The 25,101-nt window shown below is 46.7% G+C and overlaps 2 protein-coding genes and 1 pseudogene across 2 annotated transcripts; all 3 read left to right on the top strand.

Annotated features, from left to right (window-relative positions):
* The first annotated feature begins 4,331 nt into the window (after window positions 1-4,331).
* On the top strand, window positions 4,332-5,303 carry LOC137456235 (olfactory receptor 6B1-like). Its single transcript, XM_068167532.1, has one exon. The coding sequence runs from the start codon at window positions 4,332-4,334 to the stop codon at window positions 5,301-5,303; it is 972 nt and encodes a 323-aa protein (XP_068023633.1).
* Window positions 5,304-12,240: 6,937 nt separating this feature from the next.
* LOC137456236 (olfactory receptor 6Y1-like) lies at window positions 12,241-13,033 on the top strand (annotated as a pseudogene).
* A 9,929-nt stretch (window positions 13,034-22,962) lies between these two features.
* LOC137456237 (olfactory receptor 6P1-like) lies at window positions 22,963-23,898 on the top strand. The gene has a single exon (XM_068167533.1). The coding sequence runs from the start codon at window positions 22,963-22,965 to the stop codon at window positions 23,896-23,898; it is 936 nt and encodes a 311-aa protein (XP_068023634.1).
* Window positions 23,899-25,101: the final 1,203 nt, after the last annotated feature.

Here is a 25,101-nt window from a genome sequence, read left to right on the forward strand (position 1 = left end):
CTATTTACCACATCCACTGGAATGTGTCGGAGTCCATCCTGCCACCACACTCCCAGAAACTGGATCTCTGTGGTAGGTCCTTTACCTTGTCTCGCTTGATGGCAAAACCTGCATTCAGAAGAATATCAATGATTTTGTTACCTTTCTTGAAGACTTCTTCAGCAGTTTTACCCCAGATGATGATATCATCAACGAACTGGATGTGTTCTGGAGCACCACCTTTCTCTAGAGCATCGTGGATCACTGCATGACAGATGCTTGAGCTGTGGATCCAGCCCATTGGCAGTCTGTTGAAAGTGTACTGGATTCCTCTCCAGGTGAAAGCAAACTGAGGCCTGCATTCCTCTGCTATGGGAATAGAGAAGAATGCATTAGCAATGTCTATGGTAGCATACCATTTGGCCTCTTTGGATTCCAGCTTATACTGGAGTTCCATCATGTCTGGCACTGCTGCACTCATAGGTGGAGTTACTTCATTCAGGGTTCGGAAGTCGACCGTCAGACGCCAGTCTCCATTCTGCTTTCGCACAGGCCACACTGGACTGTTGAAAGGGGAATGAGTTTTGCTGACAACTTTCTGACTCTCCAACTGATGAATCAGATTCTGAATGGGCAACAAAGAGTCACGGTTGGTTCTGTATTGTCTGTGATGCATAGTCTGAGAAGCAACCGGCAATTTAATGTCCTGTATCTTGTGTGGTCCCACAACTGCAGATTCATCAGAAAGCTCAGGTCTGACAGACAGCTTCAGTTTTTGTCCATCAGCTTCTACAGATGCTACTCCAAAAGCCCATTTGTAACCTTTAGGGTCTTTGAAACACCCTTCTCTCAGAAAATCAATTACCAAAATTGTGCGTCAGGTCCGGTCACAACTGTATGCTTCTTCCACTGTTTACCAGTTAAACTTATATCAACCTCTACCTTAGTTAACTCTTGAGATCCACCAGTGACTCCCAGAATAGTTATAGACTCTGTTCCCTGATAATTTGATGGCATTATGGCGCACTGAGCTCCTGTGTCAACCAAGGCCCTGTACTTCTGAAATTTTGAAACTCTCAGGTGAGTTTGGGCTCCCTCAGCTGCATACATTAATTGTTACATCTGGTCTTTGAAAAGGCATCACAGAGCTGGGTGACTCAGCTAAAGGAAGGGTCTAGATGCTATCTGTAGTCATATACACAACCCCCATCAAACTCCATAATTTGTATAAACAATACAAATATAATTTGGTAAGAAAAACAGATCTTTGTCTCAAATACAAAGAATTCAGCTGATAAATATTTCTGTAATTTTAAGTGAATCTCAAGAATTTTGATTTTTATTTTGAGGAAGAGTTCACAGCTGTCTGTTGACTCCACTGTAGGTACAATAGTAAGGACTGGATGCCTCCAATGTCTCCATTAATGATTATGTTTTATCTGGATGCTCTAAGTCTGATCTCCTAGGCCCCATCTTTGGCATCCATCTTGCATGGCTTTAGCCTGATGACATGGTCCACTCCCACTGCATGGCACCCAGGCTTCAAGGACTGCTCATGTTTCTGAGGAATTCATGTTCCTTGGTGTTTCATTTGAAAACCACCAACACTGACAGGCTTGTACTTAACTTTCCTTAGTTGTGTTTTTCAGCACCATTTTAGGTGCTCTGTGTCCTGTGAAGTGGTATGAAGGAACCTTGGTGCCTAATGACTCAGTGCTTGAAGAGTTTGCACGGCAGAGAAGTTTTGCCTGTACTATCTATGGCAAATGGTAATTAGGGGAAACTCACCATGGGGTTCCATTTTAGGGAGCTGGTTGGCTCTGCTACAGCTAAAAGACCAACAAAGAAGCAGGCTCTCACACAAAGGCATTCCCTGACATGGATAGAGATGCACATTCATATTTTAGTGTGGGAGGACAGCCATCCTTCTCTCTAGAGAGGTTAAGGACTTGCCAATGGTTCGAGTGAGATCTGCCAGATCCCTGTGTTTTCTGGAAAGGTGGCAAAATAGGAATATGTGTAGACAGGTAAGTTCCACTTGCAGGTTGATTGCTGTGTGCAAGCACAGCTGAGTGTGCAGGCACAGGAACAGATAATTATCAGGTACAGATTCTTATGATTCAATTTTGGGTAGCTTTCCAAGAACATCTCTCAGTAGCTTGTTCATAGGGAGATTCACTGATGACTAGTCACTTGCACAAAATACCTCACAGCATCTGAGTTAGGTTATTGTTTTGTTCTGTGAGCTGCAAGTGCTGCAGAGCGAGCTTCAGAAAGCTTGAATTTGTCCTCAGGAGTTTCTTTCTTGGGTACCTCAGTTACACACAGGCAAAGCAAACACTGAAATCCCATGAGTGATCACTTATGCCATCTTACACTGAATTGCTTCTTTATAAGCAGCACTGCTGTCAGGATGCTTTGCAGAACTCCTTGGGTTAGGTTTCCTCAATTAAATCATGAAGAAGGCTTCTCGTTGGTGATCAGTCCTGAATGAGATCACAAGCACTACTGAAGTGATGTGAAGGTAAGAGAATAATGTTTTTCACTCTTATTTTTCTTCAGGAATTGTTCTGGGTGATCATCTCCTTCCAAGGAGGAACCAATCTGCTGGCATTTCAACATCTCTGCTAAAGTGTGAAGTACACTGAGCTACACACCCAGGCTTCTGAGCTGCTTCCACAGTCAAAGAAGAGAGAAGCACACATGGCTATGGAATGATCCACCTGACCTATTTGAGAGCTTTTCCTTCCAAAGAGAGCAGGATTACCTGGAAATGCCTCAAGATGCATTTGCCCTCCAAGGAAGATAAGCTGAATAGATTGTATGTTAGATAACTAAACTGACACCTAAACTTCAGCAAATGAAGTCCAGCTTCTCAATATAGTCTGCTGTGAAGATAGCTCAAGTTTTGCTCCAGTTCAAGTGACAGAGAAAGGCGAACATTGTCTTGGTCTTGGGAGAAGCCCCACCACTCCCCTGTAAGGGTTCCTGCAGTGATTTGACTGATGTGTGAGGTGAACAATTGGAAGACAGTTCCATAGGTAGAGCTACTAATGGCCAGGTCAGAAAGCACCGAGTGCATAGACTATGGAGACTAATTGGTTAATAATATATTTAACACTGACTAAGAAGAAAAGACAACATTTTGCAGCTGCTGCTTCCATCTGTGGAATTTCTCAGTGTAGCAGAAGACAACAGTAATGTGGCCACAAGTTGCTATGAGTTTAAATGTTCCAAGTCTTCAGTCATGGTTTGTATCACCCCTTCTGAACCTAGAAAAGGTTTTAAATAGATAATATCTGGACTAGAGTTTCAGCATCAATGAACTGTTTTAAGAAGGAGAACACTCTTTCAGAACTGGAAGCCTACTTTATTATGTGCTTTGCTCTAACAGGCTGGGCAGGAGGCAAGAGGTGGTTTGGCTTGGTTTCTTCCTTTGTTTTTAGCATGAAATAAAATACTACGCTAGTAGAATTTTCAACCAAGATGAAAAAGCATTTTAGATTAGAGGATGGTAAGGCTGAAGGAGAGAAAAGTGCATTGCAGTTAGAGAGACTCTTCTTCCATTTTCCATATATATATTAATATATATGTGAATATATATGTTGAATTATATGTATATGTTATGCATATACTATGTTCTAGCATATTATGGATTTATATATATATGTTGACTTTAAAAAGAAAAAGGTAGATAGAAAGATACAAAAATGGAAAAATAGAGGATGGGAGTGAAAGACACAGAAAGTAAAGTACATTTATCCAAAGCATAATTCATCTTCCCTGATAACTTTATTAGACTAGCACATGTGGCTCTCTGGAAAGTGTTGATTCCTTTAGTGAATATTTTGAAGTTTTCTGTGCTCAGCAAATGTATCAGGAACCAGACTGGACTCCAAAGGCAACTCAGGACTGACTTGGCTTTGCAGAAGCTGTCCAGCTGCCCAAGTCATGCAAACATTCTCTCAACAGCCAGTGTCCCCTGCAAGCTGAAAAAGAACTGAGCACCCAGCTGTTATCCAGCTGTTACATGAGCATTCAATGTCTATGGATTTCAGTAATCATATAAGCCACTAATTGTGAGCCAGAACCACTCAAAATGTCCTGTTGAATTTGTTCTTAGATCCTCACGGTGCTGTGTGACCCGAATGTGACAATGTTCTGCCTTTTCTCCCCCTCCTCATGTTCTTCCTTTTTTAGTATTATCATCCTTTCTTCCTTATTTTTGATGTTGTTTTTTCCTTTCCCTCCTCTGCAGTTCCTCTCACTGTTGCTTGGATTTAAAAACTAATCCACATTTTTCCCTTCATTGTCTTTACTTTTTGCTGAAGCTTGATACTAAGCCTTCTGCCATGAGGCAGAAAAACAGCACACAATTTCATGGATTCATCCTCCTGGGATTTCCAGCTATCGTGGAAGTTCAGATGTTGCTCTTTGTGATTTTCCTGGTGGCATTCATGCTGACTGTCTTGGAAAACATCCTCATCATTATCGTGATAAAGGTGAACTACCATCTTCACAAGCCCATGTACTTCTTTCTCAGCCATCTCTCCTTTCTGGAGGTTTGGTATGTCTCAGTCACTGTCCCCAAAATGCTAGTGAATTTTTTTATGGAAAGCAAGAATATATCTTTTGGAGGCTGCATGACTCAGCTTTACTTCTTCAGTTCCCTGATTTGTACTGAGTGTGTCCTCCTGGCAGTCATGGCTTATGATCGCTACGTGGCCATCTGCAACCCCCTGCGCTACCTGGTCATCATGAACCACCAGCTCTGCCTGCAGCTAGCCACCTGCTGCTGGCTCATTGGCTTTTTGGCCTCCATACTGAAAGTATTTTTCATCTCTCAGCTGTCTTTTTGTGGCTCCAACGTCATCAATCACTTCTTCTGTGACATCAGTCCCTTGCTGAACTTATCGTGTGCTGACATGACAATGGCTGAGATAGTGGATTTCATCCTGGCCTTGCTTATCCTACTGATACCCCTCTCTGTCACAATTATCTCCTACATATATATCATCAGCACCATCCTGCACATCCCCACAACCCAGGGCAGGAAGAAAGCCTTCTCCACCTGTGTTTCTCACAGCACTGTTGTCATTATTTTCTTTTCAGCTACTCTATTCATGTATGCCCGACCCAAGCGAATCCACCCTTTCGACCTGAACAAGCTGGTGTCCGTTGTGTACACCATTGTAACTCCCATGCTCAACCCCTTCATTTACTGTTTGAGGAATCAGGAGGTTAAAGGGGCGTTGAAAAAAATCTTCTTCAGTCTTAGCCAGACTGCCCCAAACACCTCTCAATCCATTACTGTCCACCTTTAAGATGACTGTTAATTGAATAGAATAGAATAGAATAGAATAGAATAGAATAGAATAGAATAGAATAGAATAGAATAGAATAGAATAGAATAGAATAGAATAGAATAGAATAGAATAGAATAGAATAGAATAGAATTAACCAGGTTGGAAAAGACCTTTGAGATTATTGAGTCCAACCTATCAACAACTCCATCTAATCAACTAAACCATGGCAGGTACAGTGTAAGTTGGAAAGAAAGGTTTTAAGATTTAGGCTGCACTTAGCTGTACAGCAACCATCACAGTGCTGGTAACTCAAGAAACTGAGACACAGAGGTGACCACTTGTCCTCAGCAGGAGAGCCTCAACAGCCATTCTACTGATTACCTTTAAAAGCCCTTTCTTCGCTGATGAAGACTTATGCACAATGAAGTTCCTGATTTGATTTGCCTCACAGGCACTTCAGGGGACAATCAGACATATCCAGGGTACCATCCAGCGATGGCTTGAAGAACAGAACTGAAATATTCTGTCAACAGCATGGGGTTAAGTTGCAGACAACATCTGGCAGCTAATCTGAGCTGTATCTGCCTAACCATAGACACACAACTCATGTTTTACAAGCTTTGGTATTCTACTTGACCTACTAATGTGATGCAATTCCTGTGTCATATTTGTCCATCCAGAAGAAAGGTCTCAGGCACTCCACAGTATTTCAGGTTCTACAAGAATTGTGCACTTAGGAACTGAATCCATGTTCCTGGAAGAGAGTAACAGCAGAGACGAAGTGTTCACAATGCAATGGGAGAAGTGCATCTTGTCCAGGAAGATTGAAATAAATACTGTAAATAAATCTGTAACTAAAATAACTCTCTTGGTTTGTTTTCCTCTTTAAAAATATTTCCATTAATTTATGTTCTGGAGCAGGGATGAGCATACAGCTGTTTGGGAGTGCTGTGTATTTTAGGACTCAGTGGTTGTATCTCTACTGACATTGTCATTTTAGTGAGAAGCCACATAGGAAATCTTGTTTCACACAGAACACCTGGGAACTCCTGTCCAGAGAGACAAATAGATTGGAAAACATGGAAGGCTGCATCTACCAATTGAATCTACTTCTTGTCAGCCTCCCTTCCCTTCCCTTCCCTTCCCTTCCCTTCCCTTCCCTTCCCTTCCCTTCCCTTCCCTTCCCTTCCCTTCCCTTCCCTTCCCTTCCCTTCCCAAACCTTCCCAAACCTTCCCAAACCTTCCCTTCCCTTCCCAAACCTTCCCTTCCCTTCCCTTCCCTTCCCTTCCCTTCCCTTCCCTTCCCTTCCCTTCCCTTCCCTTCCCTTCCCTTCCCTTCCCTTCCCTTCCCAAACCTTTCCTTCCCTTCCCAAACCTTCCCTTCCCTTCCCAAACCTTCCCTTCCCAAACCTTCCCTTCCCTTCCCAAACCTTCCCTTCCCAAACCTTCCCAAACCTTCCCTTCCCTTCCCAAACCTTCCCTTCCCAAACCTTCCCTTCCCTTCCCTTCCCAAACCTTCCCTTCCCAAACCTTCCCTTCTCTTCCCATAACTTCCCTTCCCAAACCTTACCTTCCCAAACCTTACCTTTCCTTTCCCAACCTTCCCAAACCTTCTCTTCCCCTTCCCAAACCTTCCCTTCCCAAACCTTCCCAAACCTTCCCTAACTATCCACAAGAAGGGCCGGTTGGATGAACCAGGGAATTACAGGCCTGTCAGCCTGACCTCAGTGCCAGGCAAGATCATGGAACAGGTCATCCTGAGTGCAATCACATAGCACTTACAGGATGGCCAAGGGATCAGGCTCAGCCAGCATGGATTTAAGAAGGGCAGATCCTGCCTGCCCAACCTGATCTCCGTCTATGATCACGTGACCCACCTGGTGGATGTGGGGCAGGCTGTGGATGTAGTCTACCTGGACTTCACAAGGCCTTTGACACCGTCCCCCACAGCAAACTCCGGGCCAAGCTGTCAGCCCATGGCTTGGATGGGAGCACACTGCATTGGGCTAGGAACTGGCTGGAGGGCCGAGCCCAGAGAGTGGTGGTGAATGGTGCCACAGCCAGCTGGCAGCCAGTCACTAGTGGTGTGCCCCAAGGATCAGTGCTGGGCCCTGTGCTCTTTAACATCTTTATTGATCTGGATGAGGGATTGAGTCCATCATTAGTAAATTTGGAGACGACACCAAGCTTGGGGCAGGAGTTGATCTGCTGGAGGGTAGAGAGGCTCTGCAGAGAGACCTCGACAGGCTGGACAGATGGGCAGAATCCAACGGCATGAGATTGAACACATCCAAGTGCCAGGTTCTGCACATTGGCCACAGCAACCCCATGCAGTGCTACAGGCTGGGGTCAGAGTGGCTGGAGAGCAGCCAGGCAGAGAGGGATCTGGAGGTGCTGATTGATGGTAGGCTGAACATGAGCCTGCAGTGTGCCCAGGCAGCCAGAAGGGCCAATGGCATCCTGGCCTGTATCAGGAACAGTGGCCAGCAGGAGCAGGGAGGTCATTCTGCCCCTGTACACTGCACTGGTTAGGCCACACCTCGAGTCCTGTGTCCAGTTCTGGGCTCCTCAGTTTAGGAAGGAGGTTGACTTGCTGGAAGGTGTCCAGAGAAGGGCAACGAAGTTGGTGAGGGGCTTGGAACACAAGCCCTATGAGAAGAGACTGAGGGAGCTACAGTTGCTTAGCCTGGAGAAAAGGAGACTCAGGGGTGACCTTATTGCTCTCTATGACTACCTGAAGGGAGTTTGTAGACAGGCATAGTTTGGTCTCTTCTCCCAGGCAGCCAGTACCAGAACAAGAGGACACAGTCTCAGGCTGCACCAGGGGAGGTTTAGGCTGGAAGTTAGGAAGAAGTTCTCTACAGAGAGAGTGATTTCCCATTGGAATGGGCTGCCTGGGGAGGTGGTGGAGTCACTGTCATTGGAGGTGTTCAGGAGGAGACTTGATGGGGTGCTTGGTTGCAAGGTTTAGTTGGTTGGGTGGTGTTGGATGATAGGTTGGACACAATGATCTTGAAGGTCTCTTCCAACCTGGTCTATGCTATGCTATGCTATGCTATGCTATGCTATGCTATGCTATGCTATGCTATGCTATTCTCTTGTCATTAAAGTCTACCAGAATCTTTACTCTGAAATACAAGCAAATGAACATTTAAGTGAAAACATCAACACTGTGGATGTTTCAAGACAACAATATAGGATTTGTCTAAAAGGTATGAGCATGCAGAGAACATCCTGAGATGATTTGTTTAGCCTGGAGAAGAAGAGGCTTGGGGGAGACCTTATTGCTCTCTTCAACTACCTGAAGAGAGATTGTAGCCAGGTGGGGGCTGGTCTCTTCTCCCAGGCAACCAGCACCAGAACAAGAGGACACAGTCTCAAGCTGTGCCAGGGGAATTTTAGGCTTGAGGTGAGGAGAAAATTCTTCACAGAGAGAGTTCTTGGCCATTGGAATGTGCTGCCCAGGGGGGTGGTGGAGTCACCATCCCTGGAGATGTTCACAAAAAAGGATTGGATGTGGCACTTGAAGCCATGGTTTAGTTAGTCATGAGGTCTTGGGTGACAGGTTGGACTTGATGGTCTTTGAGGTCTTTTGTAACCTTATTGATTCTATGATTCTATGGCTATAGTTGCCCTATTGGTCCAATTGAATCTTGGGCAAGATATATATACAGGGTGATTTCCAGTTGCCTTGACTGCTTTGCTTGGACCTGCTGTGGCAGTTTTAGGCTATGCCTTTAACATTTAGCTGCAGTTTTCAAGCAGAAAAGTAGAAAAATATAAATAAGTCCCTATCCTGGTAATATCCTGGTTAAACTCAGGCACAGCTGCCCCACTTGCCCTCTAAACCTTCTTGAACTGAGATTTATGCTGATTATTTTAATGATGTTAAAGTTACAGCTGGAGTTTTGACCTTGATCTTCTGTTACTTTGGGCCCCACAAGTGACTTGTTTTAAGGAAAGACAAAGCTAAATGTTTTAAAGCCAAGGTAGATGTCAGAGAATCACAGAATGGTTTGGGTTGGAATGGACCTCCAAAGCTCATCCAGTCCAACCCCCTGAAGTCAGCAGGGACATCCTCCACCAGAACAGGTTGCCCAGAGCCCTCTCCAATGTCACCTTGAATATCTCCAGGGATGGGGCCTCAACCACCTCCCTGGGCAACCTGTTGCAGTGTTCCACTGCCCTCATGGTACAGAACTTGTTCCTAACATCCAGTCTAAATTTGCTCTTCTCCAGTTTGAAACCATTTCCTCTTGTCCTGTCACTGTGCTTTAGTCAGATCGAGTCCAACCCCTCTGACAAAGCAGGATGACTCAGGGTGGTCTGCACAGGAATGCATCCAGGCAGGTTTTGAAAGTCTCCAGAGGAGACTCCACAGCCTCTCTGGGCAGCCTGTTCAAGAGCTCCATAACCCTCATCATAAAGAAGTTTCTGCTCATGTTGAGATGAAACCTTCTATGTTTCAGTTTATATCTCTTGTTCCCTGTCTTACTACTGTGTGCCGCCCAAAAGAGCCTGGCCCCTTCTTCTTGACACCCACCCCTCAAATATTTATGGACATTGAACAGATCCCTTCTCAGACTTCTCCACTCCAGACTAAACAGCCCCAGGGCTCTCAGTCTTTCTTCATAGCAGAGATGCTCCAGTCCCTTTGTCATCCTTGTAGCTCTCTGTTGGACTCTCTCTCTCTCTTGAACTGGGGAGCCCAAAACTGGACACAGTATTCCTGGTGTGGTCTCACCAGGGCAGAATACAGGGAGAGGGGAACCTCCCTAGGCCTGCTGGACACACTTTGCTTGCTGCACCCCAGGATCCCATTGGCTCTCTTGGCCACCAGGGCACATTGCTGTCCGATACAGAACTTGCTGCCCACCAGCACTCCAAGAGCTTTCTTCATGGAGCTGCTCTCCAGCAGGGCAGCCTCTAAACTGTCCTGGTGCCTGCTGTTATTCCTCCCCAGTTGCAGGATCCTGCACTTGTCCTTATTGACCTTCATGAGGTTTGCCTGCACCCAGCTCTCAGCCTGTCCAGCTGTCAGGTGTCAGCCAACCCCCCCCAGTCTGGTATCATCAGAGAACTTGCTGAGGGTGCACTCAATCTCCTCCTCCAGGTCATTGATAAAGATTTTGAACAAAACTGGACCCAGTACTGACCCCTGGGGAATGCCACTGGCCACAGGCCTCCAAGTTGACTCTGTGCCACCCATCACAACCCTCTGAACTCTGTTGTTGAACCAGTTTCCAATCCATCTCATGGACCAGCTGTCTATGCCACACTTCCTGAGCTTTTCTGAGTCCATTAACTCAGTCTTAAATATTTACACATTGGATATTTTAATTAGGACAAATGAATCCTCTATCTATCACAGACCTGAATACAAATCACTGTGAAGCTGAGGTGTTAGTTGATGATTATTGCATGTGACTATGAGTACATGAATCAGGCATGCAAATACCAAGCAGAGTTCCCATGGATCAGTGTCATTAGCGGAGATAGATCAGGCAATTTGAGCAGCTGTTTCAGTCAGTCTCACACAGGTATTTCACACAACTGAAGGAATCATTGCACTGTAATGTTTGCATTGCACTGCAGTGTGGTATCCAGAAAACATGCAGCATGGCTGCTCATAGACCTGGAGTTGTACCAGCAGCTCCAGAATGGGAGAAACTTGCTCTGGCACTATCAGTTAAGACTCTGGATTTAGATTTAGGGCTCTAAAACCTTTTTCTACTTTAGCTTTTGGTAAATGACTGCCAATTGCTCTGCTGCAGGGCTTTGTGGGTGTTGGGTTTGGTTTGTTGTGGGGTTTTTGGTTGGGGTTTTGCTTGTTTGTTTGCTGTTTGGTTTCTTTTTCTTTTTTCCTGTGCCCTATCAAAATCAGCAAGCATTAGCTGATGCTGTTTCATTGTTCAGTGTCTCAGGCAAAATCTTAGAAGTTTCAGAGTTTCCTATCTCTCCTCTCTATGGAATCACAGAGGAAACAACAGCATCCCTTCCCTCTCTGCAATTGCTTCCACTGGGAGCCTACCCATAATTTCTAAGTAAAATCTCATGAGAGACTGAAGATAAATAAAGTGGCCTCCTTAGTTTTGTTGATACAAATCATGCAACTGTCTGCACTTCATCTGCTAGGGATCATATCTCCAGGATGAGCTAAGGCAGTGGATTCTGCTCTGAATTCCCACTACACAAGACTGAGCACAGGTTTGTTTTTAATGCATGGAGCATTCTTGTTTGTGAAGGAAATGTCTGAGTTAACTACAAAGAAAAGAGACCAGAGCCATAATGGGCAGGCAGTCATGCTATCTCGGGGATGTTATGTGTATCTCTGTACCTCAGTAAGCCATAGGAACATCTAATGGTGTCCTTCAGAAGTGTTTAGAGGTTTTTCATATCAAACCGTATATAGATCTGTGGTACTTGGCATTTCCCTCCATCCATGGGATATGCAGCATAGCTCTAGAAAAACACAGATGCATAAACTAAAGCCTTGGTAAGGTAAATGTCTACCCATAAGCTCTTAACCTAATGTTTCTTTATCCTAGATACAGAGGGAATAGAGGGGATAGGTCTGGCAGTGGCTGTTTGCCAGCAGCATTCTTACATTTTTACAATGAGAATTTCTGAACTGAGCAAATGAATTTCACATAATTCATTTAGAGAAAGCCAGCAACAAAGTGTCTGAACTTCTACAGTGCCTTAAGGGGTGGTGTAATACATTGCTATGAGTTGAAGCCTGTCTGGTTAGGTTTCACTGCATTCATTTACTGCAGATGGATAAGGCTCATCTTTTCCCTGCAGAATGGGTGGGAAGGATGAAACCCGTGTTATATATTTCATTCTCCTGGGTTTTCCCTCCACTGCTGAGCTGCAGCTGCTCCTCCTTTCTGCTCTACTTCTGGCTTACTTATTAAGCTGTTGAAAAGCTTCCTTAGCATTCCCATAACCTGAAATGAGCAGTCTGCAGAAATCCATGTATTTCTTCCTAGGAATTTTGTCCTTAGGGATCTGGTATGGTTCTGTCATTGAGTCAAAGCTGCTCACAGATTTCTTCTCTCAAGACAAGCAGATCTCCTTCCAGGGGTACGTGGCACAGCTGTATTTCATTGTGACTTTTGTTTGCACTGTTAGCTGTGATGGCCTATGACCACTTCTTGGCCACATGCAAACCTCTCCCATATTCACTTGTCATGAATCACCAGTTCTGCACTCAGCTGGCTGTTGGATGTGTGGTCTGACTACTTCTCCCATCAAGCTAAGCTTCCATTCTGCAAGCCCAGCTTCCATTCTGTAGTGCAAAGTCCAGCACTATTTCTGTGATATTTTACCCTTACTGAATACCTCTTGCAGTGATTCCTCTCTGGATGACCTAATGGACTTTATTTTTACTCTGACAGTCATCATGGTTCCTCTGTCCACTGTGGTCACCTCTTATATTTACATCATGTTCACTGTGTTGAAGATCCTTCTCAGGGGAGGCAAAAGGCGTTTTACTACCTTTACTACCTTGGCAGTAGTGATACTGTTGTACTGCACCACTCTTTTCACTTATGCCCACCATGCACATCTACAGTACTAACAAGTTGTTATCAGTCTTGTATATGATAGCTGTGCCACTTCTGAATCCTCTCACAGATTGTCTTGGAAACAAAGAAGTCAGGTTTGCCCTGAGCAAGAACTTTACTTGCACAAGACACACCTCAGAAATCAACTACAGACTTCTGGAGAAGGGGCTTCGGTCATGAAGATCAGATGGCAGTGCTGATGAACACCCCAACAGGTCCAGACCTTAATCCACACTGAAGTGAATCTCTCCTTTTCATGCATGCAGTTAACATATTTATTGATCTAGACTTCTGAGTCTAGGGTTTGTAAAAGGCATTTAAAGTGTGGGTATCTACATCTGATTTATTTACTCTGAGGCTCTGTTAGTGTCCTTGGAAAGAAAGAAGCAGTGGAAAATAATGAGTAAACTGAACATTCTTTCATATCTGGATTAAATGAAACATCCTCTGCAGGGAATACCTTTTCTAATATAGCAACAGAGGGAGTATAATGTCAGTGCTACAGCTGCAGTGTCAGCTGCGCTCAGTCTCTGGCTCACAGCAGGGCCCTAGTACCAAAGAATTCGCTCCAAGAAGAAATTCAGCCACAGCTTGACAGGAGAGTTCACTTGAATGTTCTCTTCAGGCAGCAGGAGCCTTGGATCCAGGAGTAGTCCAGCAGAATCATGACCTTAAACCCTGACTCACAGGGTATGGACCAAGCCTACCCATGGAGCATGAAGGAGCCTAGAGACACATCTGATGCATCTGAGTTAAATACTGATTGATTATCACTTCAGAGTCTCTCTAGGTTGAAAGAGAATCAAAGACATCTACTCTACCATCAGAATATGCTCTTAAATTAAAAGGAAGCTGTATCTACATGGCCACGGTCAGTGTGGGTTTGAGTTGAGAGCTGAGACCTCCATATGCTGTGCTCTGTGCTAGCAGACTGGTTGCTCAGATTTGGTGTTAATCAAACTTCTGGTTTTCCAGGGAGGAAACTTTATGACACTTGCTGCAAGAACCTCCTTTGTGCATGCTATTGCCAGGGATACAACTGACCCAAATAAGACCTTTCAAGGATTTGAGCACAGTTTTAAGGAGGGGGGTCAAGAACAGTCTGAAGTTTCATAGTTTCATTCAGGGTTGGAAGGGACCACAAGGATCATCTAGTTCCAACCCCCCTGCCATGGGCAGGGACACCCCACACTAGATCAGGCTGGACAGAGCTTCATCCAGCCTGCTCTTAAACACCCCCAAGGACGGGGCCTCAACCACCTCCCTGGACAACCCATTCCAGGGTTTCACCACTCTCATGGTGAAGAATCTCCTCCTCACATCCAGCCTGAATCTCCCCACCTCCAGCTTCATTCCATTCCCCCTAGTCCTATCACTACCTGAGATCCTGAGAAGTCCTTCCCCAGCCTTTCTGTAAGCCCCCTTCAGATCCTGGAAGGCCACAATTAGGTCACCTCAGAGCCTTCTCTTCTGCAGACTGAACAGCCCCAAGTCCTTCAGTCTGCCCTCATAGGAGAGGTGCTCCAGCCCTCTGATCATCCTTGTGGCCCTTCTCTGGACACGCTCCAGCACCTCCACATCCCTCTTGTAATAGGGGCTCCAGAACTGGACACAGTACTCCAGATGGGGTCTCACCAGGGCTGAGTAGAGGGGGAGGATCACCTCCCTCGACCTGCTAGCCACACTTCTCCTGATGCAGCCCAGGATCTGATTGGCTTTGTGGGCTGCAAGTGCACACTGAGAGCTCATGTTGAGCTTTTTGTCCACCAGCACCCCCAAGTCTCTCCCCTCAGGGCTACTTTCCAGCCAGTCACTGCCCAGCCTGGATTTGTGCCTGGGATTGCCTCGACCCAGATGCAGGACCCTGCACTTGCTCTTATTGAACTTCATGAGGTTGGCTTGTGCCCACCTCTCCAGCCTGTCAAAGTCCCTCTGGATGGCCTCCCTTCCCTCCAGCGTGTCTGCTGCACCACACAGCTTGGTGTCATCAGCAAACTTGCTGAGGGTGCACTCAGTGCCACTGTCCATGGCACCCACAAAGATGTTGAACAAGACAGGTCCCAGGACTGATCCCTGAGGGACTCTGCTTGTCACTGGCCTCCACTGGGCCATGGAGCCATTGACAGCCACTCTTTGGGTGTGGCCATCAAGCCAGTTCTTTACCCATCTAGTGTGCCACCCATCAAACCCATGTGTCACCAGTTTGGAGACCAGGATGTGGTGTGGGACAGTGTCGAAGGCTTTGCTCAGGTCCAGGTAAACGACATCAGTTGCTCTCCTATCTATTAATGTTGTCACCTGCTCCCAGGTTGGTCAGGCAGGATTTGCCCTTGGCAAAGCCATGCTGACTGTTCCCAATCACCTCTTCACTATTCTTTTGAGCGAGTAGTGACTCCAGGAGGATCTGCTCCATGATCTTTCCAGGCACAGAGGTGAGACTGACTGGCCTGGAGTTCCCTGGTTCCTCCTTCTTGCCCTTTTTGAAGATGGGGGCAATGTTTCCCCTTTTCCAGTCTGTGGGGACTTCACCAGATTGCCATGACTTTTGAAATATAATAGAGAGGGGTTTAGCAACCTCATCTGCCAGTTCTCTCAGCACCCGTGGGTGTATCCCGTCGGGTCCCATGGACTTGAACACTTTCAGGTTCTTCAGGTGATCACGAACCTGATCTGCACTTACAATGGGCAGTTCTTCCTCCCTGTCCCTGGCATTGTCTTCCATAACATCAGGAGTGTGGCTGGAGGCCCTTGCAGTGAAGACTGAGGTAAAGAAGTTATTAAGTACCTCAGCCTTTTCCTCATCACTTGTGACCATGTCACCATTTTCCTTTCTGAGGGGGCCCACACCTTCCCTAGTCTTCTTCTTCCCATTAATATACCTGTAGAAGTTCTTAGTGTTCCCTTTAATCTCCCTGGCTAGATTCAATTCAAACTCTGCTTTGGCTTTCCTAACCAGGACTCTTGCTGCTCGGGCAGCTTCCTTATATTCCCCCTGTTCTACCTGTCCTTCTCTCCACTGCCTGTAGAGTTTCCTTTTAAGTAATAGTGTGTCCAGTAGCTCCTTGCCCATCCAGGCAGGCCTCCTAGCATTCTTACCTGCTTTTCTCTTTGTTGGTACACAGAGCTCCTGGACACAGAGGAGGTGGTCCTTGAATACTGACCAGCTGTCCTGGGTCCCTCTTCCCTCCAGGGCTTTGTCCCACGACACTTTGGCTAGCAGATCCCTGAAGTGATCAAAATCTGCACGCCCAAAGTCTAGGGTCGTGAGCTTGGAATACTTCCTCCTGATTGCCCTGAGGAGATTAAATTCAACTGCTTCATGGTCACTGCAGCCAAGGCCGTCTATGAGCCTCACATTGCTTACCAGCCCTTCCCTGTTGGTGAGAACAAGGTCCAGCATAGCACCATTTCTTGTTGGTTCCTCTACCATTCGGAGGAGGAAGTTGTCTTCTATGCAGTGCAGGAACATCCTGGATTGCTGGTGCCTTGCTGTGTTGTCCCTCCAGCAGATGTCCGGGTGGTTGAAATCACCCATGAGGACCAGGGCTTGTGACGTGGAAGCCGCTTCTATTTGCCTATGGAGGGCCTCATCTGCTTGGATCTGCTGGTCAGGTGGCCTGTAGGAGACCCCCACAGTAATATCTCCTTCCCCTGTCCTGCCTTTAATTTTAACCCATACGCTCTCAACTAGCTCAGCATCCCTCCCCAGTTGGAGCTCCACTGATTCCAACTGGCTATTGACATAGAGGGCAACACCTCCTCCTCTCCTTCCCTGCCTATCCTTCCTAAAGAGTTAACCAGACCAGCAAGCTAACAGCAGAAATGTAAGGCGATAGTGGCATTTCAATCTGCTATGATAAAAGCAGGCAATGGACACAATAGGAATATGCAGTACAGTGTGGGAAATGAGCCCAAAATATAAATCTATCAGTTCTTCAGTTTTGGGTTTGAGAACAAGAATCAAGATTATAGTTATGAGTTGTGATTATCATTTATTAATATAAAAAGTTTGCTGAAACTTATTTACAGGTACAGGTGTATGGTGGTGGTTATTGATCCCCACAAAAGGGTACCGGCAACAGTTTACACAAATTAGCAAAGCCAGAAAATGCAAACAGGAATTCAAACTAGGAAAGAGATTGTGGCTCATGGCCAGCTTGCCCACTAGGGCAGTCAGCGCCTCCAAATGGTATGGGGGTGTACAGCCACTGTTAACGTTAGTTAATCTGAGACAATTAATTAATTAAGCTGCATCAAGTGCAGTGTGGCCAGCAGGGCAAGAGAGGGGATTCTGCCCCTTTGCTGAGGCCCCACCTCCAATCCTGCCTCCAGTTCTGGTGTCCACAGCAGAAGGACACAGAGCTGTTGGAGTGAGTCTAGAGGAGGCCCCAAAGATGATCCCAGGGCTGGAGCAGCTCTGCTGTGATGTCAGGCTGAAGGAGCTGGGGGTGTTCAGCCTGGAGAGGAAAAGACTCTAGGGCATCCTCAGGGATGCCTTCCAATACCTGAAGGGATTCTACAGGAAGGCTTCAGAGGGACTGTTCATGAGGGTGTCTGGAGACAGGACAAGAGGGAATGGTTTGAAGCTGAGGCAGAGCAGGGTTAGACTGGAGATCTTCAGAACAAGGGTGGTGAGACTCTGGAACAGGCTGCCCAGGGAGGTTGTGGAAGTCCTCTCCCTGGAGGTATTCAAGGCCAGGCTGGATGAAGCCTTGGGTCTGAGCCCAGCTGAGAGGTGTCCCTGCCCATGGCATGGGGGTGCAGTAGTTGACTACCTATTCAGCAGAAGTTTGTAAGTATTCTTAGGAAAGAAGAGAACCCAGAGAAATATTTATCTATAAACACAGACTGCAAGTTCCCTTTTGTACCTGAGAGTTTATTTCTGGAAGCTTTCCTAGTGAATACTTCTGTAAATTCAAGATTAGGTGCCCTTAGAGTATTGTAAATAAATCATCTCCCACAAGTAATGTTGGTTAAACTTTGGAGTCCTGTCTTAGCTCTTGAAAACCTCACCTGCATCTCTTTTGTCATCTGCTTCCAGGAGCTGGTGAGAAAGTATTCAGAAGTCAAACAGTCTTGTGAAAAAGGCATTGAGCAACAGGAAGCTGGGAAGATTTTATATCAAGAAGAGAAACACTTTCATATAGATTTATTCAGACCAAAGAGAATTCCACACAGTCTGCTGCAAGTAAATGTGATGCTCCTGTGTGGAGAAGAATGCAAACTTGCATGTCCTAGGGTGTCTGAGATACCCACACAGGAGTGATGAAATGCTTTCTCCTTCCTGGAGTGCTTGCTGGAATCTGGGCCAGTTTTCCCTTAGAGTCTGGACTCTCATTTTTAGCCACCTGAGTCACATCTCTAAGCTCCAGGAGGTGAGCAGCATCTCCCTGCCAGCCAGAAAAGAGAGCACATTTAGTGAAGACTTGGTTTTGTTAAGGCAAGTGCAGGGAAACCACCCCCATGCCATGGGACAGGCAGGCAAGCTCAGTTATTATCTTTAGGACCAAGGTCATTTCCAGCCTGCAGTGTTTGTGTTCAATGAAGATTAGGACCAAGCTGCTGCCAAAAAGCTGCAGGAGGGAGTCTTGTGAAGATCAGCTGGCCCTGTTTTGTTTGAACCTGCTGAAGCAGGGCTCAAATAACAGAAACACAGAAACTGCCTGCAGATTCTGAGGGCCTGGGTGCCCAAGCAAACACCTGTGATTAATGAAGTGCAATTTTAATATTACAATTGCCACCTCTCAATGAGGAAAATCAAGTCCATGCTAAACAGTTATGAGTGTTTGTGCTGGTTTGAGCTTTACCCAGAGTCTAAAAGCCCAAATGGTAACAGATTGAGATTCCTCCCCCCTCCCTTTCCTGGTAAGGTAAAACAAAAGGGGACAGGAGAGGTAAATTCATGAAAGAAATAGTCTGGAATCAGTTTGGAAGTAAAAGAGGTAATTTTTCTTAACAATATATATATATAGCAATTACAGGGAGGGTTTACAAAGGGATAAGGGATAAGGATAAATAGGAAAATATAAAAAAACCAAGCCTCTGGGTGGCCTTGGATTCCCTGGATGTAAGTGGATTCAGCTCTTTAGAAAGCCTGGATGAAGCTTGGAAAGCAGGCCCCGAGCACATGGCCAGTGCAGGAAGCAGTAGCAGACGACGTCTCTCGAGCTGGCGAAGCAGGGAAGGCGAGGGAAGCAAGAGATGTCTGCCCTTCCTATGGGCTTGCTGGACAGGGAGGGGGAGTGGAATTGACCACTTCTGATGCAGGGCGCCCCTCCTCCTGGGAAGGGGAAAACCAAGTCTCTGTGCCCACCTGGATCAAATTTCTTTTGTCCACTTGGGGGCTGGTTCTTTTTTTTTTGCAGCCCCCCATCAAGGATGGTGTAACCCAGCACAACGTTACTGAAGGTTCCTCCCACATCATGCTACACATCACCTAGACGGCAGGGACAGCCTGGGCTGGGGTATAACACCCACAAGAGGGACATCTCTGGCACATTGCTGCTGGCACCAGTACCAGTGCCAGCAAGAGGGTGGAGGGGTGGCCAGCACCAGCTGCAGCAGCAGCTGATACCAGAGCAGTAGGCAGAAGGGATGGTCGCTGGGCTGTGCTCCTTCTCCTGCACCCCACCCAGGGACTCCTTTCTGGGTGAAAATGGTGCCTGCAGTCCATGGCTGGACTTGTGCTGCATTTCTGCTGTATACTGAAACTGCAGCAAAGGTTTGTGTCTCTGTGTCAGATGTGACCCAGGATTTATTGCCCTGAGAGCATCCTGCAGGCAGTGCCTCTATCACCGGCAATCCCCAAGCTGTTGGATCTGTTACCGTGGACAGTTAAACCACTTGATTGCTTTAGCTTTCTGAGCTGTGTCACAGCAAGGCCTTCTTTGGGCACTGGAAAGAGAGGCAAATGTTGATTTTGCCAAACGGTTCCGGTGAGCGTGCTGGGCTCTGGGATAGGCAAACATCAGGGTCTTGCCTTTAACATGACAGGAAAGGAAGCAAATTGGCTGGGAAAGAGGCAAAGGTCTCTGTTCTGGTTTGGTACGCTGGGAGGAAGAAGATTCAGCATCTAACAGGGTTTTGATTAGGTCCACAGGGATTTGCCTATTGTAAATAAATCTAAAAGGGGTAGGAGGAGTCCTACACAAGAAACAGTGAGAAAATGCAGGAATAAAAGACCCTAAGCAGCAGCATTGCACATTATTCTTTGGGCAATCTGTTCTAGTGTTCCACCACCCTCATGGTACAGAACTTGTTCCTCACATCCATCTAAATCTTCTCTTAATTTCAAACCATAGTCCCCGGTCCTGTCCCTGCAGGCCTTTGGGAACAGTCCCTCTGCAACCTTCTTGTAGCTCCTTCAAGTACTGGAAGGCTGCTATTAGGTCTCCCCAGACGCTCTTCCTCTCCAGGCTGAACAACCCCAGCTCCCTCAGTCTCTCCTTGTAGCAGAGGTTCTCCAGCCCCCTGATCATTTTTCTGGCCTGCTCTGGACCTGCTCCATCAGGTCCAGGTTCTTCTTGTGTTGAGGTCCCTACAGCTGGCCAGAGCACTGCAGGTGAGGTGTCACCAGTGCAGAGGGGCAGGATCGCTCTATCTGCTGGCCATGATGCTTTCAATGTTGCCCAGGTTGCCATGTCGAGATTCCTGTCCATAGAGACAACCTTCCCTTCCCTTCCCAAACCTTCCCTTCCCTTCCCTTCCCAAACCTTCCCTTCCCTTCCCTTCCCTTCCCTTCCCTTCCCTTCCCTTCCCAAACCTTCCCAAACCTTCCCAAACCTTCCCAAACCTTCCCAAACCTTCCCTTCCCAAACCTCTTCCCAAACCTTCCCTTCCCAAACCTTCCCAAACCTTCCCTTCCCTTCCCTTTCTAAACCTTCCCTTCCCTTCCCTTCCCTTCCCTTCCCTTCCCTTCCCTTCCCTTCCCTTCCCTTCCCTTCCCTTCCCTTCCCTTCCCTTCCCTTCCCTTCCCTTCCCTTCCCTTCCCTTCCCTTCCCAAACCTTCCCTTCCCAAACCTTCCCTTCCCAAACCTTCCCTTCCCTTCCCTTTCTAAACCTTCCCTTCCCAAACCTTTCCAAACCTTCCCAAACCTTCCCTTCCCTTCCCTTTCTAAACCTTCCCTTCCCAAACCTTTCCAAACCTTCCCAAACCTTCCCAAACCTTCCCTTCCCAAACCTTCCTTTCCCAAACTTTCCCTTCCCAAACCTTCCCAAACCTTCCCAAACTTTCCCTTGCCAAACCTTCCCTTCTTTACCATTTCTCTTCATGGTCACACTTGGTTACTATGACCTTCGTTTCCCTCGTTGTTGGTATCTCCATCAGTAGCATCAGCACAGGCCCTGTCCACCCTCAGTCTCTACTGTCAAAGTCTCCTGTGTTGAACACAATTGAATCACTCAGAATCACACAATCACCAAGGTTGGAAGGGACCTGAAAGCTCATCAAGTCCAACCCTTCACCACAGACCTCATGACTAAGCCATGGCACCAAGTGCCACGTCCAATCCCCTCTTGAACACCTCCTTGGATAGGGACTCCAACACCTCCCTGGGCAGCTTTAAAGCAGTAGCTGTGGACAGTTCATGCTGTAGATAGGGACCTTCTGTAGGACTAATTGACTAAAATCTGTATTTAATATCTGGGTTGGTGAGACCTCTTATGAGTAAAGTTTATGCATCCTGAAACTGATCTCAGGGGAGATTTTTCCCTGCTTGTGCCATCCAGTAGAGTGAGCTTCTAGCTCAGCTGAGAGTTTCTCCAGTGCAGAGGTTCACAGGTCATTAGCATCATGGCTTTTAACAGCTTTTGCCTGGCTAAGGGATGCAATCCGACCTCCTACAGCCAAATTTAGCAATCTGGCGAGAATTTCTTGTCAACTAGGTTTCCTTAATATATCTTTGAGAAATCAAAAGAATACATGAAGAAAGTGTGCACAGAGATGGCTCATTCCAGAATGGACACAGAGCTGTATGGACTTGTAAGCTGTCACAGGCTTCTGCTTTTCACAGATTCACCAATTCCATCGGGTTGGAAGAGACCCTCATAGGTCATCCTGTCCAACACCCCTGCAGTCAGCAGGAACACCTCCAACTAGATCAGGCTGCCCAGGGCCACATCGATTCTGATCTTATATTTCCCTTCACAGCTGTGTGTACAGCTGGATAGATGCATGATTATGTTTAGACACTTGAATCCCTACCTGGAGCACAGCCACAGTGTGATTAATTTCACTGTTTACTTAGAGATGGTTGACTCCACATCTGGCTGTTCTTTTTTGCTTAAAGAGAAACACCTTGAGAAGGTGGATTCATTAATTCTTCATTAACTTTTGCATTCACTCCATAACCTCATCACTCACAAGGGGATCCACCCACCACACTGAAGCACAGAGAGATTCCTGTCTCAGTTTAAAGGCCAGCAACAGCAGAGATGGAAGAGCATCTAGAAATTCTGTCAGAGGCATTAAGAGGAAACACATCAATCATTCTGTGAAGATTCTAACCTAGAGAAGGATGAGATGGCTTAATTAATTGTGCCTATAATAGTTCAGAGTAATGGAAGATCAGTGTTCAGAGTGGTGTAACAGCAGCTGGTTGGGTTCTGCATGAGGAGAAATGAGGAGGTTAGGTGGAAAACTCAAACCAACAGACTGTGGAAAAAAACCCAATGCTTCCAAAGCACTGCAGCCTTTCCTGTGCCAGCACATTTCAGATCCTGCTGTGCTGTATCATGAGATGCTTGGGATCCAGAGCAGAAATGTAACTCACAGTTGTGTGAGCATCGCCCCAATTACATCTACAAAAATGGTCCTAGGAAACAAGGGGAAGATTGCCCTCGTGGCCCAGTAGTACTCTGGGAGTTTGCTCTGCTGTCGTCATTGCTTGTTGTTTTTTTATTATGAACTAATATTTTATTATGCAACTTATACTTTATTATTTAATTCATTAGTATTTATTTTATTGTGCAACTAATTTTCCTTTCCCCCCCCCCCCAATCCAAACAGCTCAAATTGCAAACAGGTTTTCAAGCCATGGTCTGTGTATATCAGATACCCTGAGTGGACATTCAGACTGCCGCTGCTTTCCCGCTTCTGCCCGCTCCTCAGCATGCCCCCAGACAACCTGACCCATGTGGCTGAGTTCATTCTGGTTGGTTTTCCAGGTGAAGAGGAGATGCAGCTCCTGCTCTCTCTTGTGTTCTTTGTGGCTTATGTGCTGACGGTGACAGAAAACGCCACGGTGGTTGTGCTGGTCTGGACAAACCTGCAGCTCCACAAGCCAATGTATGTGTTCCTGGGCAACCTCTCCTTCTTGGAGATCTGGTATGTCACTGTGACAGTGCCCAATGTGCTTGTGAGCTTGGTGACAAAGAGACAGAGCATCTCCTTCATGGGCTGCATGGCTCAGCTCTTCTTCTTCCTGGCCCTGGCCTGCAGCGAGTGCAGCCTGCTGGCCGTCATGGCCTATGATCGCTACGTGGCCATCTGCAAGCCCCTGCAGTACCCCAGCATCATGGACCTCACCCTCTGCAGCCGCCTGGCCGCCGGCTCCTGGCTCAGCGGCTTCCTCGTTTCCACTGGGAAGGTTTACTTCATTTCCCGACAGACCTACTGTGGGCCCAATGTCATTAACCACTTCTTCTGCGATGTCTCCCCCTTACTGCAGCTGGCCTGCAGCGATGTGTCAGCCGCTGAGCTCATGGATTTCCTGCTGGCCCTGCTCATCCTTCTTGTGCCACTTATTGTCATCATGGCCTCCTATGTGTGCATCATTTCTGCTGTTTTGGGCATCCCTTCAGCCCAGGGGCGTCACAAGGCCTTCTCCACCTGCATCTCTCACCTTTTAGTGGTCATGATGTTCTATACAGCCTCCTTGTTTATCTATGCAAGGCCCCAGTCTATTGATTCCTTCAGCTCCTACAAACTGATTTCTGTGGTGTACACTGTCCTGACACCCCTCATCAACCCTGTCATCTACTGCTTAAGGAATCAGGAATTCAGATTTGCTCTTAGGAGAACAATACCCTGGAGAGGGTTGTCCTAGAAAAGCCATCTAGAGTTCTCTGTAGTTAAACCCCTTTTCTGTGTGAAAATTCTTTTCAAGCTCATAATAAATTTGCTGATGTTCATCTTTAAGATGAGGCTGGTCCTGAAGAAAGAGAGGAGAGAGCTCAGTGAAATGTGCACAGCTGCCATTAGGGAAGCAAGTGGTCAGGAGGACAGACCATAGGAACAAGGCAAAATGAAACTGAGGACAGATGGGAGTCCTAGGACCTGCTCCCTAGCCCCACATACACCTTGCTTAGTCTCAGAACCCGGTCCAGGTCTAAGATCCCACGGCTGGCAGTGGCTTTTTCTCCCTGCTCTTGCTAAAGCTACTGGTAATTCTGAGAAGCCCTTAGGATAACCTACATCTGTGTCACAGAATCCAGAATAGAATCACAGAATGGAATAGCTGATACGGGTCCCTGAGAGGTCCAGAGGCCAGCCTCCTGCTCAGACAGGCCCAATAAGATCAGGAGCTTTATCAGGTAAGTTTGCACACCTCCAAAGATGGTATGCAAAGACCTTTAGCTAGGTCCATTATTGCAGTGTGTGATCACTCTCAGAATCACGGGATGGCTGAGGATGGAAGAAACATCTAGAGATCACCTAGTCCAGCATTCCTGCCTGAACAGTGACCAACTACAGCAGGTGCACAGATGGAGATTCCAGAGTCTTCTTCAGAAACCCACTCAAGTGTTCAGCAGCTGTCAGAGCAAAAAAGATTCTCCTTATGTTTCAAAGGAATGTTCTGTACCTTGATTTGTTTCCACTGCCTCATATCCTGTTGCTGGGCACCACATCTGGCTCCATCTTCCCAACTCTCATCAAGTATTTATATGTCCTGATAGAACTCTCCCTCGAGACCTCCCTTCTCCAGGTCACCAATCCCAGTCTTTCCTCATGTGGAAGATACTGCAATCATTAGACCATGCGAGTGGCTCCAGCATTTCCATGTGTTTCCCAGAGTCCAAAACTGAACACAAGGGTGGTCTCTGACTGAAATGCAAGACTCACCTGCCCCAGCCTACTGTTTGTGTTCTTTCTAATGCAGCTGGGAAAGGTGCTGGCTGCCTTCTTGCAAAGCTGCCTTGGTTTTCAACTTGCTGCTCCCATGGATGCACAGGCCCCTGCTTGTGAAAGTGCTTTCCAGATAATAGATCCCCACAAAGCATTGGCTGTCCCTCCACACTGCCAGAGTCCA

The sequence above is a fragment of the Melanerpes formicivorus genome, unplaced genomic scaffold, assembly GCF_026170545.1.
Source record: "Melanerpes formicivorus ecotype bairdi unplaced genomic scaffold, bMelFor1.0.p_v2 SCAF_119, whole genome shotgun sequence".
Classification (NCBI taxonomy): domain Eukaryota; kingdom Metazoa; phylum Chordata; class Aves; order Piciformes; family Picidae; genus Melanerpes; species Melanerpes formicivorus.

Coding starts and splice junctions, on each gene's coding strand:
- LOC137456235 (XM_068167532.1), top strand. CDS start 4,332: ATGAGGCAGAAAAACAGCACACAATTTCATGGATTCATCCTCCTGGGA.
- LOC137456237 (XM_068167533.1), top strand. CDS start 22,963: ATGCCCCCAGACAACCTGACCCATGTGGCTGAGTTCATTCTGGTTGGT.